The sequence below is a fragment of the Pinus tabuliformis genome, chromosome 2_2 (genome assembly GCF_031772625.1).
Source record: "Pinus tabuliformis cultivar Carrire ecotype Pingquan chromosome 2_2, CPIR1, whole genome shotgun sequence".
Taxonomy (NCBI): domain Eukaryota; kingdom Viridiplantae; phylum Streptophyta; class Pinopsida; order Pinales; family Pinaceae; genus Pinus; species Pinus tabuliformis.
In genome coordinates, this window is record NC_142300.1 from 488892866 (window position 1) to 488910982 (window position 18117).

The window sequence follows — 18117 nt, forward strand, 5'->3', positions numbered from 1 at the left end:
AATTAATGATTAAAGACCCAGTATTCTGATTGGCAAATAGAAAGGGTGTTATTTTATGTATAAAAAAATGAGCAAATCCAAAAGTCTATCTCATATTTATAATGTTTAATAAAAAACAGTAATCACGTGGCTCGTCACGGAAGGTGTACAAATTGTACATTGCTAGTGTTGAGCCAACATAATGAGATAACGAAGACAGATAATGAGATAACGAAGACAGATAAGTAATAAAAGATTTAAATGAATATTATAGTAGAAAATGGAAGGTTCTGGCGGTAGAGTTTGTGAATAATCATATTTTCAGCTCGTGGAAATTCCTCTCTCTTGTAGCTGCAGCGATACTTTTGATCACTACTTGTTTGCAAGCGTACTGCTCTGTCTATAACTGCAAAAACTGGGTAAAACAATAGAGTTACAAACGAATCTTGGCCGCTGTACTTGAGAATGAAACCCCGCAGCAGCGAAATGGAAGAGTGGCGTTTCTAATATTTCTGTTGGTCTCTTCTATGTGTGATTGTGGATTGATTTCGGCATCGCTGCAACCCTGAGAAGGGCAGGTGTTTTTATTATGTACCGTGTGAGAAACATCCCATTTGTAATTCGTTCAGTTTAGAGAAAATGTAAAAATCCGTAATTAAATAAGTTTTTAATTTGCAATCCCTCAAGTGTCGTTTTATCGTTTATTTATATATTTTTAATTTAGTAGTAAACATTCAGTATTATATTTATATGAATTAAATGATTAATACATGTTTATATATATTTATATAAATTAAATTGATAAATAATGATTATATGTTATTTATATAAATTAAATGATTAATAATGCTTATATGTTATTTTTATAAGGGTGAAATTGTAAAGTGAAATTAGATTCATGGGTAAACATAGTGTATAATAGGAAAGGATCTGCTATATATGTGAGAATAGGAACATCGAGGAGGATGAAAACCACTTACTTTTACACTGCTCGGCGTACAACCACATTAGATCTCAGTGTCACAATCTTTGTTACAATACTGACCTTCCTAGCCTTTTACAATGTCAAAATTATAGTGAGCTGGGAAGGCTTCTCTCCAAGCTTTTTGAGCATAGGAATAAAATCTTAAATCAAAATAAATAATTTGTTTCTTTAGGTCCGATAGACCAATGTTTGGTTTCAACGGACCTTAACCATCATCATCATCATAATGATTTTTAAAAAATATTTTTAATTATTAAATCTAAATTATCTATATATTTTTTTAAATAGAAATTTTCAAAACCATTTTGATATAAACATATATAATGTTTATATGTTATTTATATAAACTTGAAATTGTAAAGTGAAATTAGATTCATGGGTAAATATAGTGTAAAATGATTTTAAAAATGATTTTTAATTATTAAATCTAAATTATCTATATATTTTTTTAAATAGATATTCTGAAAACCATTTTGATATAAACATATATAGAATTCAAGAATTATACTTTTAATTCAAAGCGTATACTTATTTTTATTAGAGACAATTTATAATTAAAATAAAATTATGATTCCATAGCAAAATAAATAATTATAAATTTTATTTATTTATATATTAAAGTTATTAGATTAAAGTTATTTATAATTTTTCAAGATAAGCATTTATATTTTGAAATAAATATTTTAAAATTTTAATTTAATTATTAATAATTGTTAATTGAATAGGACATATATAATTTATATAGAATATTTTTTATAATATTTATATATTAAAAATTGAGATTTATTTTAAAAATAATTATGCTTTTTTGTTATTTTAATAAAATTTATTATTTAAAAAAATTATATAAAAATGTTAAATATAAATAATGGTTATATATTTTTAGAGATATAATAATTGACCCATGATATTTTGCAACAAACATTATTTATACATTAAAAATATCTATAATAAAATGAAAATAAATTTCTATAATTAAAACTTTTGTTACTTAGTTTTATATATAGATAACTGATCATAATATTTTAAAATAAAAATTAATTTATTTAATCTTTAATTTTGTATTATAAAAAATGTATTATAAAACAAGTGATTTCATATCTCTTAATATCTATTAACCATTTAATTAATATAATTGAATTAATAAATAATATGTATAATTTTAATTATAATTATTCTCAAATTATAATTATAATTTATTCATAAAAATTTAAATAAAATAAAAATTAAATATGATTTAGCCATTGTATTGGTTATGTAATTCACCAGGAGTACATAAAAATAAAAAGCAAGTATTTGGATGGAATTTATGATCGAAACTAAACGAAATGAATTGGAAAATTCAAAATTTGTGAGAATATGATTACAATCACCGTTTCTCAAAGCTAGTAAAACAAATGAAGATCGTATGCCGCAGTATTCAGTATAACTTTATAATTTTATGGAACGAGTTTTGAAAGTATTATCTAAATAAACATTACAAGTGTTGAGTAATACTGGAAATTGATCCTTGAAATATAAATAAAATATTTATAAAATTGAAGAAATGATAAATAGGTACAAAGGAATGTATATATAATAATGCGTTTATAATATTAGAAATATGAAGATGTTTCTTGAATTTGCAATCTCAATGATGTATGGAACGTGCTTTATTAGGAAAATATTCTATTGTTAACCAACAAACTAAGTGATACATTCTGATGTTCATTGAGCAAAGGGAGGAACTATTTCCCAAGAACTTGAGGATATAAGTAGAAAAAAACCTTGGTCCTCATATATTATTTATGAAATACGACAGACCACTCAAGCCTTTTAGTAGCCACATCATTAGATACCATTCTTAGTTCTATTGAAAATGTCTAAGACTAATTACCACATGACTATAAAATTAAACTATTTCATGATTATAGGATTTTTGAAAATAGAAAACCACTTGGGAGGCCTCAACATTTTGAAACAAGATTTGCTGAAAGCGTTTATTGAGTTTAGAAATGGAACGTAGCCACTAGTCACAAAAAATAAACACATGGGTAAATGGAAGTTAATAATGGTCTCTAAGGACACATTAATCCCAGCAAACATGGAAAACCAACAATTTGAAAAATCAGAGAGATGATTCAAGGGGTTTCTATGATAAATTTGAATATAATATAAAAATATTAAATGAAGAAAAAATGAAAAGAATGCATATATTATAATATAAATATAAAAATATGAAATGAAGAAAAAAAGAATAGAAGGCATATATTACATTATTGCTTACTCCCAATATGTAAATGATAGAACTTCCAATATGTAAATGACAAAACTTTACCAGAAAAACTTATAAAATTGTAAATGTAAAATGGTTCTTGTGCACAATTATTTTTAAATCATTAGAATCTTAATTTTATATCGTTTTAGAACTGAGAAAAAATGATATCCTTGAAATTATCAAACATATTTTTAATCAGATTGTGGGTATGCTTTTAAGGGATTTTTTTTTATTCTATTAATAAAAGAGGTATGCAATTTAAGCTTCCTCATATGTTTATATATATAAACAATATTAATATAAAGATAACATAAAAATGGAAAATAAAAATTCTAATGCATTTGTTGTCTAAATCACCAATTTTGTCATATTGATTCTGTATTTGAAGAAACTAACTCAACAAATATGTATATTAAGTTTTTCACTTATGCCCCCAAAAAAAAAAATTATAATAATTTTTGTGCTTTAGTAATGTGTGCATTTTTTTCTAGGTAAAAAATCACTTTTTCATGTTCCTATTGAGAAAAACATTTACCCAATAAGAACATGTGCGTGTTCCTATTGTGAAAAAAATATTTTTCCATATAGGAATGCATAAACATTCCTAGTGGGAAAACCCTAACTCTCTCTCCCCTCTTTCCTTCTACCCCTCCTCTCTCCCTGGTGTGTGCTTTCTCACTTGCTTTCCATCTCCACACTTTCCATCTCTCAAGCCTTCTATCTCTCTTTACCTCACTCCCATGTTATCTCCCCTTCTATTTCTATTTACCTCTCCCTCTCTGTCCATATTTGTATCTCTCAATCCCATTCACTCTTTCCATAATTATTACTCCCCCTCCCTTTGTTTCTTTCTCCCTCTCTCTCCCTCCCTCAATATCTTCCTCACTCCATACCCAAATGTCACACTATCTCTACCTCCCTTTATCTCTCCTTCCTTCAATTTATGTCTCTCTTTATACCCCTCACCCCCCTCTCCCTTTGTTCTCTCTCTCTCTCCTTATCACCCACTATATCCCACAACGCCCTTAACCTCTCTCTATTTTTCTCCCCCTTTCTCTCCCTATCACTCCATTTATCACTCAAACCCCCATCACTCTCTATATCCTAACTATATTTTGTCTCACATTCTCCCATTTTTCCTACTTCCCTCTCTCACACTCTACCACTCTCCCTCCCTTCTTCACTCCCTTTATCTCTTCCCTTCTACCTAATTCCCCCCCCCCCCCTTCACTCTCACTCTCTCTCTCTCTCACCTTGTCTCTCTCCCACCCTCTCCCTCTTTACACTTGACCACTCTCTCTCCCATTGTGTCCTTCTCTTTCCACACCTTTTATCTTCCTCTATATCTCTCCCTTTATGTATTTTCATATATGCACCACTCCCTCACCACCCCCTCTCTATACCACCCTCATCCCTTCTCTTTCTCCCCATCATGCAACTCCCTCTCTCTCCCTACCTTCCTCCCTTTCTTTATTTCTCCATACCTTCTTATCCCATTTCTTCCCACCCATATCACACTCACTCACTTGTTCTCTCTTTCACACTCTCTCATCAAAGCACCTTGAAAATGATAAATTCAATTAATATATATTAATGCAGTCTAGAAGAGAAGATATGCTCATCCAAAGACCGAGGCTCCATGGTATATATAAGAGATAAAGGGTATAACTATAATGAAATGGTAAAATAAAATGTTCTGGGTGCCCTACTAATATAACAAATAAATTTATAATGAATGCTAATAGGGCCTTAACATAACCTCTATCTTTTAAAAAATATTTTCCTCAAAGCTTTGAATTCAGGATGTTTCTTCAAAGCATCTCATTTCCTGATGAAGCTTACTCTAGAGGCATATTATTCCACTTTATAAGGTATTTTGTTCTCATTCTAATCCAAATATATAGATAATGTTGATCTATATCTTTTGTAATTCAAGAATCAACTTCCATTCTCATTTAATTCTAGAAGTTTTATTTGTTGGCCTAGTTTTTTTTTTTTTTAAATCCATTTTAAACAATATACATGAAGAACCTTATGAACTGAAGACGAGGGAAACTCTAACAAATATTATGTTGGGTTGTGTTATATTCTTTCCACAACTAACTCGTGTAGTTAACTGGGGGGTTAGAAGGGGGGTGGAGCACCCCCTTTGTTGCACCAATTGTGTAGTGGGGTGAGTCACAGGGGGTTTGAGGGGTGCAGGTAACCCCACCCTATGGCGTATGGGGCAGTGCCCCAGAAAAGTTTGTTTTTGGACCCTATATTAGGTTGGGTGGACCTACCTATGGTTTTGTGCATGATTTTTCACACATGGTTTTGGATGCGATGGTTTTCGGTCCATGGTTTTGGATGCGATGGTTTTCAGTCCATGGTATTGGATGCTTTGGCATGTATAAATATATATTGTAGCATTGAAAGGAACATAATGAAAAACCAAGCTGGTAGTCCCGGCTTTGGGATCTAGGGGAAGGTGTCTGTGTATATGTGTTATGCTCTCGCATTCTTTATTTTTTGTGTTTTAGAATTCGTATGCAGGTAATTTCTGTATGGGGTTAAAACCTACATTTGGTATGAGAGTTGTTTTGGCTTCAAGGGGATGCCTTTATTGCTGAGGGTTTTTGCTTGGGCCTGTGGTAGACCCTATTCAGTGGGAGATCTGCGGGATCGATTCTGGTGGTGAAAGAAGATGGCGAGCAGTGGAAAGATAGAGAACGAGAAATTTAATGGTCAGAGTTTTGAGTTATGGAAACTCAAGATGGATGATTTGTTGGTTGATAAAGATTAGTGGATCGTGGTAGATCCGGGTACTAAACCAATATGAGTGTCCGATGAAGAATGGAAGAAGTTGGATCGGAAGGCTAAGAGCACAATAGGATTGTGTGTCTTAGATTCAGTATTGCTGAATGTATCAAGGAAAGCTACGACGAAGGCTTTATGAGACAAGTTAGGGACTTTGTACCAATCTATGTCTCTGGTGAATAAATTGTTCCTATGGAAAAAACTGTATAACCTAAGGATGAAAGATGGAGACTCGGTGACAGAACATCTAAACGCATTTAATACTGTGGTAAGTCAAATATTAAAATTTCAAATGAAGATAAGTGCATCATGTTGTGTTCTCTACCAGATTCGTGGTATAGTCTAGTTATTGCAATAGGTAGCAATGCAACTGCGTCACAGTTTGATGAAATAGTCTCATCCTTGCTGATGGAGGAGATGAGACGGAAAATTATGGAGAGCCAAAATGGTGATGCCTTGTCTGTACGAGGACGGTCCCAGAATAGAAACAAAAATAAGTCATCGAGTGGGAGATCTAAATCTAGAGGTAGATCTAAATCTCTAGGAAAACCTATAAAGGTGGTGTGCTGGAAATACGGAAAGGAAGGGCACTACAAAAGGGATTGTAAATCTAAATCTCCTGATAAAGTAAAGGGATGTGATGATGCTCCTTCTACAGAGGTGAAAACCACCTTGAATGAAGGTGGGTGTACTTGGCTTCTTTAAGTACACATGTAGATCATGAGGCATGGTTGATTGACTCAGGTGCATCCTTTCACTTCACTTCCCATAGAGAGTGGTTCTGCGAGTATGAGAAATATGATGGTGGTGATGTCTTCCTGGGGGATGACAGGAAGGCTAGAATCATTGGTTGTGGAAAAGTAAAGTTGAAGTTGCAAGGTGGAAGGGTTAGAACACTTCCGAGTGTTCTCCATATTCCAACATTAGCCAGAAACATGATTTCTGTAAGCAAGCTTGATGATGCAGGTGTAAAAATAGTGTTCGAGAAGGATACCTTCAAGATGGTTCGGGGGGAACTAGTATTGATGTGGGGAGTTCGAATTGGAACTCTGTACAAGCTGCAAGGTAGCACTGTTGCTGATGGGTGCAACAGTCCCATGGTTCTTGAAAGTGGAGCAGAAAATCTAGTGGTCTCTGGAGAGAAGACCATGCTGTGGCATCAAAGGCTTGGACATATTGGAGAGAAGAGCCTTCGAATACTTCATGGTAAAGGTATGGTAGAAGGTATGAGTAATAGCTCTCTGGATTTTGATTTCTGTTAAAATTATGTATATGCAAAGCAGAATGGGGTGAGTTTCCAATGTGGTGGTAAGAGGGCGAAACAAATATTAGAGCTTGTGCACAATGATGTGTTTAGACCTGTGAAGGTTCCATCACTAGGTAAGTCTATGTACTATGTATCATTTATAGATGACTTCTCAAGGAATACATGGATATATTTCCTTAAGAATAAATTTGAAGTCTTTGACAGGTTAAAAGAATTTAAGGCTCTGACGGAAAACCAGACAGAGAAGAAGATAGAGGTGCTGAGGACAGATAACTGTGGAGATTTTTGCAGTAAGGAATTTGAAGAATTCTGTAAGAAGTGTGGAATAGCATGAGATAAGACTACTCCATATACACCTCAACAAAATGGAGTTGAAGAAAGAATGAACAAGACGTTGATGGAAAGGGCAAGAAGCATGTTCAGTGGTGTCGGGTTAGGACAAGAATTATGGGCAGAGGTAGTTGAGATAGCATGTTACCTGGTCATTAGATCACCTTCATCAGCGTTGGAGGATAAGACTCCATAAGTGGTATGGACTAGTAAGAAACCCTCTCTTTCACATCTTAGGGTATTGGGATGCGATGCATATGTACATGTTACAAAGGAGAAACGAACCAAGTTGGATAGTAAATCTGAAAGGTGTATCTTTATTGGGTATAAGGATGGTTTAAAGGGTTATAAGCTTTGGAACCTAGTAACAAGGAAGGTTGTGTACAACCGAGATGTGGTGTTCAGAGAGGTGAAATATGTTATTAAACATGAAGTCTAACCAAAGGAACCTGAGAAGATAGAGTTTGAGCTAAAGGAGGAAGAATCAGAAGATGAAGAGCCACAAACTCCGGGTGTGAGAAGATCAGTTCGAGAAAGAAAGCAATGAGAAAGGTATAGTCCATATGCTTTCTGTTCAAATTTTTCTTTATCTATTATTGATGATAATCCTAGAACTATGAAGGAAGCAGTAGATTGAGAGGATGGAAAACTTTGGAAAGAGGCCATGGTTGATCAAATGGCATCTTTGCACAAACAAAATTAATTTGTATTTAAAATTTTAATAATATATTATATTTTTAAATCTTAATTAACTAAAGAAATATTTGTTCATATATATAATTGTTTGAAAAAAAATAAATACCCACGGATAATATTCATTTGTGCAGGGAAATTTAAATTGAAGTATAATGTTATTGCATGTCGCTGTACTATTATATATGCATTTGGGTAAAAGAGTCCAAATGAAGGTATAATGCTATTGCATTTGGGAATAGAATAAAGGTCGAAGGAATTCTTTACATGTTATATATTTTTGTTTATCTAAATCAAATAAATTTTCAGATAGCACATTATATAAATATTTAAATATAAATTAATATTATTTTATTTAATTTTAAAGATATATAATAATTTATTAAATATTTATGATATAATTTTATTTATTATATTATAATGTTATAATATTATTATTTAAAAAATTGTGTTTTTAATTACAGTTTGTAAATTATAATTGTTTTAAAATTATAATTTTAAATATATTAATAATTTTCAAAATTATTTATCGATATCTTCTTTTATAAAGTTAATTATTTTTTTTATAAATTAAGTAGTATTGTTTTAGAATTTAAATTCAATGGTAAAATTATTATTAGATTGATTAGAAAGAGATTTAATTTAAAGTCTTTTACATGTATAATTATGTAATTGGATATCTTTGGGGATGATCATTTAGGGGGTCAGTTGGCAGTGCCTTGGATCATGGAGCCAAAGCGGCTTACATGCGCCACATATATGCAATGAATAGCCTTTTGAACTCATACCCCGCTCCCTGCGAGATGAGTTTAATACCGCAAAGGGACATGCAGGAGGTCATTCGAAGACATTGGGCGATGACGAGAGAGTGCCGAGAGAGAACGAGGTGTGGCTTGTTTGCGTCCCGGCTCAGGGTGTGGCTTGGGGCAGCAAAACAGGACGAGACCGTTAAATGCAGTTGGGAGGGGAATTGGCACCTGCATCAAGTACAACCATGGGATATGGGGGAAGATTTCTTTGTCTGGCGTGATGATTTATTTGGTTTCAGGCCTAGATTGCGTGGGTTGGGAGCAAACACTAATTTTTCCTTAGTCCGACTCTATCTTTGGTTCGAGGAAGCTTCACTGGATTGTCAATTTGTTGAGGAGAGCGACTTCATGTGCCATCTTTGGGGCTGTATGAACTCTACTGACTCTGCGACTGTATGAACTCTGCTGACTCTGGGACTCGTGGTGTTCCTTCATACTTCTTGGCTACCTGTGGTTACGATGCTCGTGCTCAGGGCTTTGGGCTCTTTCCTAATTGGATAACATTGTCCAATGGAGTTTTATTTCAGTATTGTGAATTTTGTATTTCGTGGTGTGTTTCTCTGGTTAGATAGTATGCTTCCCGTGGTGTTACGACCAGTGGTGGTGGTGTTGGTAGCATGCCTCAATAGCGAGGGCATGCTTGCAGGGGGGTGTGAGCCCATCTATGGATGAACAACAACAACATGGAAAGCCTAGCTCAGAATCTGAGTCGATTAAGAGCTGTTATTCTGTTGTGGATATGACCCTATCTCTAGCCCGCTCCCCATATCACGTAGAAGTTCTGGTAACCTTGGAGTCCACCGCGGCCCAATTGAATAACATACAACTCAACATTGATACAATGAGGGAGCAAAGGTACAAGGACAGGAATGAATTGATTGCTTATATCAATGACCTCCAACATATGCAGAATTAGACCTTGGACTTCGTGGAAGCTCTCCAGCATTAGCTTTGATGCACAAATGACCATCTTTGCGCCCTGGAGAATCAGGTGGAACACATTGATTACCATATACTTGAACGTACTGCTCTTTTTGTTGCACCTCCCATATTTCTTCCCAATTCCCCCCTTAATCTGTAATTCTGAGACATGTAATTTTGCTATTTTTGTGTCGGCAATAACCAAAGACACCAGCGGTCTTGGCTTCTCTTTAGGTTTCCTACTGTTTAGAGCAAGGCTTGTGCCAAATCTTAAGTCTATGACACTATATTTTGTTGCAGTGATGATGTATTTTGTTGACACTTATGCTATGATAATATAATGAGTGTTTTTGACCGACAAAAGAAAAAATTACGCAATTGGATAATGACACACCTTGAGTGGGCCTGATCATTAAGAGCATGTGTTTCCTCCTAAAAAGTCACATGTTCAAAATAAAAAAAGATTAGAACATGTATGCCTTCATAAATTTAGCAATTAAATAAAATAATAATAATAATATGATTAAATATAATAATTTTAATTTAATAATTTAGATAATATCCTAAGATATTTTATTTAAATTCGTCACATTATATAACGTTTTAATTTAGTTAATTGATATAATCTAATTAATAATTAATGATTAAATACCGATTATGCTGATTGGCAAATAGAAAGGGTGTTATTTGATGTATCAAATAAATGAGAAAATCCAAAAGTCAATGTCATATTTATAATGTTTAATAAAACACAATAATCACATGGCTCGTCACGGAAGGTGCACAAATTCTACGTTGCTAATGTTGAGCCAACGTAATGAGATAACGAAGACAACTACACGGTAATTAGGTACGCAAATAAGCACAACAAATTTGTTAGTTTCTGCGTGCACATATTGCCGTAGACGACACACTAACGCACCATATGACTTTGACCACAACGTAGAGTCACGGTCTCCAACGTACCGTTTATCCACTGTAGTGAACGCGCAAAAACAGTCAAATTTACTACGTGTCCATTAGACGAAAACAGTCAAATCTACTACGTGTCCATGAGAGGGGAAATTTAGTACATAAACTTATTACAAAATCTACTTTCGGTGATTTTGGATGGAATTTGGAAAAATAATTTATAGTGACAGTTTGTTTCAGTTTTGTTATTTAAAAAAGGTCATTTTTTTAGTAAGTGAATCCAACCTTCAGAAAATCCTAACAAATTTAAGTGAATTTTATTTGTTTTAAGTGAATTCTTTACCAGAATGGTAAGCTGGAGAAACAAATGTGAAATAACACAACGCTGGCGTTTATTTGTCTGAATGAAACAACGGATTGTAATGTACGAAATTCAAAAACCTGTGGATAGGAATGGCTTAGGACCCACGACATCAGCCCACTGAATTCGATATAAGGCTGCAAAGTCTCTCAACTCTGGCAGATACATTTCGAGATTTTGCTCCACTATTTTGCCTGTGGCTCCTTTTCTCCGACCCGAAAAAATGGAATCCAACACTGATGCTGCTCAAATGAAGATAGATGAGGATAGTTGGGTTATTCAGAAAACGAAGATCGATGAGGATAGTTGGGTGATTCAAATTAAGGAATCTCTCGACGCTCTACAAGAAGAAGAGGAGGAGAATGTGAAGGGGTTCTGTGTCTCGGTGTTTAATGTGCCAAAAGAGTTATTGGCAGACAAGCCAGAAGCCTACATTCCTCAAATGGTTTCCATCGGTCCCTCTCACCACTGGAGATCTGAGCTCCATGATATGGACCACTACAAATTGGCAACTGCTTGCAGATTTCAGAAAAAAATGAAGGGTCTAGAGAAGTTTCAGTCGGTCATTGTGGAGGAATTTAAAAAATATGATTGGCATGTTCGGAGCTGCTACCACAAGTTCATCGACTATAAGGAAGAGACCTTGGCGTGGATCATGGCTCTGGACGCCGTCTTCCTTTTTCAGTGTTTGCAGTTTTATGTTAGACACGCCGACCAAAGCTTCCACTTGGAAGTAAAATCGCTGGGGCGTGTCTTAGATCTGACTGGCACCAGTGCCTTCTACAACTCTATTCTCAGAGATTTGATGATGCTCGAAAATCAGATGCCACTTTTCCTAATGTTAAAGCTTTTGGAGTTGGAGTTGGGTTGTGAAGCCAAGGCAGAGCAGAGGCTCTCCAGACTGTTGTGTCTAATGGTCCAAGAACTATCGCCGTTCAGTTACAAGTTGCCAGAGAGTGGAAATCTCCGTATCAAAGAAAGGCGGCACTTGTTGGAGGTGCTGTACTACTGTATTGTGCCTTCCGACAATCAAATTCCAATTGGATTTGATGAAGGAAAGGATGCTCCTTATCCAGCGGACATGTCAGCCGTTAATCCAACTCTAATTGAGGAAAAAGATGATTCGCCTGATCTAGCTGACAGTTCAACCGTTAAAGGAGCCTTCAGTATGCTCTGGCAAACTCTCTCTTCTATGAACGTTGGCGTCGCTCGATTTCTCACGATGTTACTTCGGCGAGCGCTGAACTCGAAGCCTTCGCAATTTGTGATGAAGTTGCCCTTTCTTCTTATTCTGAGTACGATTAAAAGGCTCGAAAAAGATGCAGTCACAACCGGGGAAGAATCGTCTGTTAAGCTCATACAGCCCTCTCCACAAGAACTGAATATTCCTTCTGTGGCTGATTTACATTTTGCGGGAGTCAAATTCTCTCCTACTGATGGCGATCTCGGCACAATACAATTTGACGAGAAAATGGCCACGCTTTACCTCCCCAGAGTAAAGTTAGACAGTAACACAGAGGTAATCCTGAGAAATCTGGTGGCATTCGAAGCTTCTGCTGCGCCTGGTGCGCTTGTTTTGCGGCGATATACTGATTTCATGAATGGTATGATCGACGGAGTAAAAGATGTGAAATTGCTGAGAGAGAGCGGGATTATTTGTAACCACCTCCAAAGTGACGGAGAAGTTGCCAGCCTATGGAATAGCATGGGTAAGTGCGTTCGTCCAAAAGAAGCTGGATATTTGGACAAAGTAATCAAAGATTTAAATGGATATTATAGCAGAAAATGGAAGGTTCTGGCGGTAAAGTTTGTGAATAATCATATTTTCAGCTCGTGGAAATTCCTCTCTCTGGCAGCTGCAGCGATACTTTTGATCACTACTTGTTTGCAAGCGTACTGCTCTGTCTATAACTGCAAAAACTGGGTAAAGCAATAGAGTTACGCACCAGAATCTTGCCCGCTGTTGAGAATGAAACCTCGCAGCAGCGATATGGAAGAGTTTTGTTTCTAATATTTCTGTTGGTCTCTTCTATGTGTGATTGTGGATTGATTTTGGCATCGCTGCAATCCTGAGAAGGGCAGGTGTTTTTATCATGTAGCGTGTCAGAAACATCCCATCTGTAATTCGTTCAGTTTAAAGGAGATGTAACAATCCGCAATTAAATAAGTTTTTAACTTGCAATCTCTGAAGTGTGGTATTATAGTTTTTTTATATTTTATTTTTATATTTAGCCGCACATTAATATATTTTAAAATATTCAGTATTACATTTAATATAAAATGGTTAATAAATATTTATAATCAAATTTTTTAAAATGGAAAAATAATTTAAAAAAATATTTTTTATGGAAAAAAAAAATTAATAAATAAATAAATATTCTCAAATTATTATGTGTAAACTGCTTATATATTGTTATTTTTTAAAAAGAAAATTTTAAATCCCGATTCCCAAATACGCTACGCTTATCAATGTAAGCATATATATAAAAGATTTACAGCTTAAAATCTCTAATTCAAAGTGTATACTTATTTTAATAGAGATATTTATAATTAAAATAAAATTATGAATTTAATAACAAATAGAGATGATTTATAATTAAAATAAAATTATAAATTTAATAAGAAAATAAATCATTATAAAATTTATTTTCATAAGTTATTTATTTATTGATAAAAATGTATAAATTATTATGGAGATAAAAGTAAAATTTGTTTATAATTTTTAAAAATGGTATGTCTATTTTTAATAGACATTTTAAAATTTTAATTTAATTACTAATTACTAGTTGGTAATTAGTAGGTGAATGGTAGATATATAATTTTTAGAGAATATTTTATATTTTTTTAATAATTATATATTAAAATTTGAGATTTATTTCAAAAATAGTTATGTTATTTTTATTATTTTAATAAAATTGATTAATTAAAAAAATACATGAAAATTTTAGATAAAATATGGATTATGGTTTTCTAGACATAAAATAAAAATAAATCATGATATTGACCAATGATATTGCAACATAAATCATTTATAGATTAAGAATCTCTGGTAATAAAATAGGTTGAATCTTTATGATTAAAAAATTTGTTTCATGCTCTGATATATATATATATATATAAAAGTAATTAAAATTAAAATTCTAATTTAAAATTAAATTAAATTTAAATTTTTCGACTTAAAATATATTATAAAAAAATAATTTCATATTTATTAATATTTGTTAACTATTTAATTTATATTACTACATTAATAAATCATTTTTATTTAAAATTATATATATGTATTTCATTGTTACCTAATTCTAATTATAATTTATTCAGAAAATTAAAAATGATTTAAACCATATAATATTGGTGATGTAATTCACCATGAGTACTTAAAAATAAAAAAAGGTACGTTGCCCGATATGATTTGAATAGAATTTTTAACCAAAGGAAAAAGCTGAATAAAATAGGTTGGACCATTCAAAATTTTCGAAAATATTATGACAGTTCTCAAACGATTGAAACGTTTGAAAGTATGCCGTGATCTTTAGCATAATTTTATAATTTTATCGAATGGGTTTTGAAAGTATCATCTCATTAAACATGAGAAGTATTACGCAATAATGGAAATTTGTTCTTAAATTATATATAAAATTTATAATAAATAAATGTATGTTTATATAAAATTGATGATGAGGAAATGATAACTAAGTATAAATAACGTTATATATGGGTTGGATTTGAAATTGGGTTAATAATAATTTGGTTTGGTTTGAGTTTGAATTTTTTAATCAGATTGAGATGATCTTTATTTATATATATAATAAATTAAAAGTTAAAATAATAAAAATTCAATATTAATAAACATAAAAATGTTATCTTGAATATAAATTATAAGATTAAATTACAACATAAAATTATGAATTTTATTTATCAACTTTATCAATTGTTATAAAATCAAACCTCAATTTTTTATTTTTTTTTAAATTGACCAAAATAAAAAAACTTAAAAATTAAAATTCTACAAACCTTGCGATATTTACCATATTAAAAATGTGAACATATTTTTGAATTCGCAATCTCAATGCTCTATGAAACCTGTTCTTATAATGCTTTATTAGAAAAATATTCTATTTTAGCCGAACATACTAAGCGATACATTTTTATGTTCATCGCGCAAATGGAAAAACTATTTCACTAGACCCAGAGGATGTATGTTCGAAAGACCTTCGGCCCTCGTATAATATTTTAAGAAATGCCATAGATGACTCAAGCCTCTTAGTAGCCACATGATTGGATACCATTCTTAGTTTTAAAAGTAGTGCAGATGTCCGAGACCAGAATTACAAGGCTAAAATATTTGATGATTATGGGATGTTTATGAATAAAAATTAAGGGGGGCCTAAATATTTTGAAACAAGATTTGCTGACCATTTTTAACTCTAGAATTGGAAAATCACTTTTTAATAACAAAAAAGATTTGTGGGACCTAAATATTTTGAAACAAGATTTGCAGACAATTTTTGTTGATTTTAAAATTGGAACATAGTTTTTAGTAACAAAAAAATATGGGTGGGTGAAGTTAATGATGGTCACTAATGACACATTGGTTCTAAAGTAAACATGGAAAACTAATAATTTGTTAATTTAGAGAGGTTGTTCAAGGTGCTTCCACCATAAATTTGAATATAATATAAAAGGATGAAATGAAGGAAAATGAAATATAAGACACATCTTTACATTATTGCTTAGTTTGAATATGAAAGTGAGGGAACTTCACTAGGAATTTTTTTGGGAACTTCACTAGGAATTTTTTTAAAATTGTTGAGATGAAATTGTTCTTATGCATAACTATTTTTAAATCACTAGAATCTTAAGTTTATATCCTTTTAAAATTATGAAAATAATTATATCCTTGAAATCCACAAACAATTTTTTTAATCGAATTGTGGGTATGATTTTACAAATGATTGATATGAATTTTTATTAAAATCGTTAAGGAAAAAAAATATTATACTATAAATAAATAAAAGTGGCATGCATATATATATATAATTGAAACAAATATTAATATAAACCTAACATAAGAAATGGAAATATTGAGAGGCACTGAAAAAGAAAAAGAAATTATAATGCATTAGACACTATTGAAGCCTTAGAATTCTGCTGCTCCAACATGGAGGATAACCACCCGGTTTGAAACTTAGAAAGCAATTCCTTTTCCATTTGGTATGGTGGCTTCGACTGGGGACGATAGGACAAATTTCCCAATCTGGATTTGAAAATGATGTTGGGTGGTTTTCAAGTGATTGCAATAAGAATAATGATAAATAAATGATCTATTCTACTATGAAAATCTCTAATTAACTTAATCTAATGGTCTTATGGATAGGATTATTAGATTAGGTCATAATTGGAAAACTCAACTCTATCTCAAAATGTTCTGAAAACATTTTAATCTTATTCTAATAATCTCAAAAAATAACAAATTTTAAGAGTTTTGGTTTTACTTAGCACGTTAAAATGTTAAAAAATGTTTTTTTGGAAATTACAATATATGTAAAGTAGACATATATATATATATATATATATATATATATATATATATATATATATAAAATTTTCAAATTAATTTGAAAAGTATCCAAAATAATTGTATTGGCCGAGTTTATTTCAATGGTTTTGAATATAATTTAATTTTACTTATTTTATTAAAAATAAAAAGATAAAAACTAATAATTTTGAATTTAGTTAAAATTTTTCAAAATTTATTAATTCTATCAAGAGATCTATTTTATAATTCAGTATGAGAGTTATGTGTAATTCTTTCTATGCTCAATTCGAAGTTGACATTTGTCTCCTTTAAAATAAAAATAAAATATCCTCTAAATAAAGAAAACAATGTAGGCTACGTTAAAAAAATGAATATACAAATTTTGTTTGAATTTTAAAACATTAATAATCTTATTTTGACTATCCTCATTTGGTTTATCATTTACATTGCAACTAGTATGGAGGGAAAGTGGGAAAAATATTTTAGTATGACTTTCAGCTTTAAATAAAATAATTGGATATCCATATTCACTAACATAATTTTATATCATCTTCAAAGTGATAAAGTAATTCAATGTGAAAGAAATTTTATATTATTACTTTCACATATGAAGAATATGTATAATTCTTGTATATGTATTTATAAAAAAAGGTATTAAAAAATAATATTTTTTTGTTGAATGGAGTAAAATATTCCAATGCTTAGAGAGAAGAAGTAATTGACAAAAAAATCAAGTGCTTCTTAATAAAAGCGATCTTAATAATGAGAAACAGGTGTGGTTAGGGTAATTTTTTCCCAGATGAACAATTAGAGATCGGTTATGCTTAAGGATTGAGAATTTCATCTAATAACTAGGTTGAATATTTGACTCTTTGGAAAAGACTAAATCTTCCTATCAATAAAAATAAATAAGGAAAATGATGATTTTAGAAGAGCCAAGGCTGGTCTCAAGACAAATTTATAAAATAAAGACCGAAAAAGACCCTTCTAATTCTCCAATACTGAATACCGAATCGAATTGCTTTGCAACTGGAGAAATTTAAGAGAATCATTTTTCATCACATATGGGCATCTAGATGATAAAATTTCCCATCAAAAGACAATGTTAAGGCTGGGAATACTGGAAACAAATCAAGTCGAGAGGATTATCTCTCCTATTCCAAGAGACTCATTCATTTGTTAAAAAATGAATTAGTTGTCCATGTAGACCATTCCTTGAAATGTGGGGAATTTAATTTGTTTGAAATACTAGTCCCAGGCGGAGA

At 31.8% G+C, this 18117-nt stretch overlaps 1 protein-coding gene across 1 annotated transcript; it reads left to right on the forward strand.

Moving 5' to 3' along the window:
* Positions 1-11536: 11536 nt before the first annotated feature.
* Positions 11537-13249, forward strand: LOC149193493 (putative UPF0481 protein At3g02645). The gene has a single exon (XM_089407331.1). It carries the CDS (start codon positions 11537-11539, stop codon positions 13247-13249), a length of 1713 nt encoding a protein of 570 aa, XP_089263457.1.
* Positions 13250-18117: the final 4868 nt, after the last annotated feature.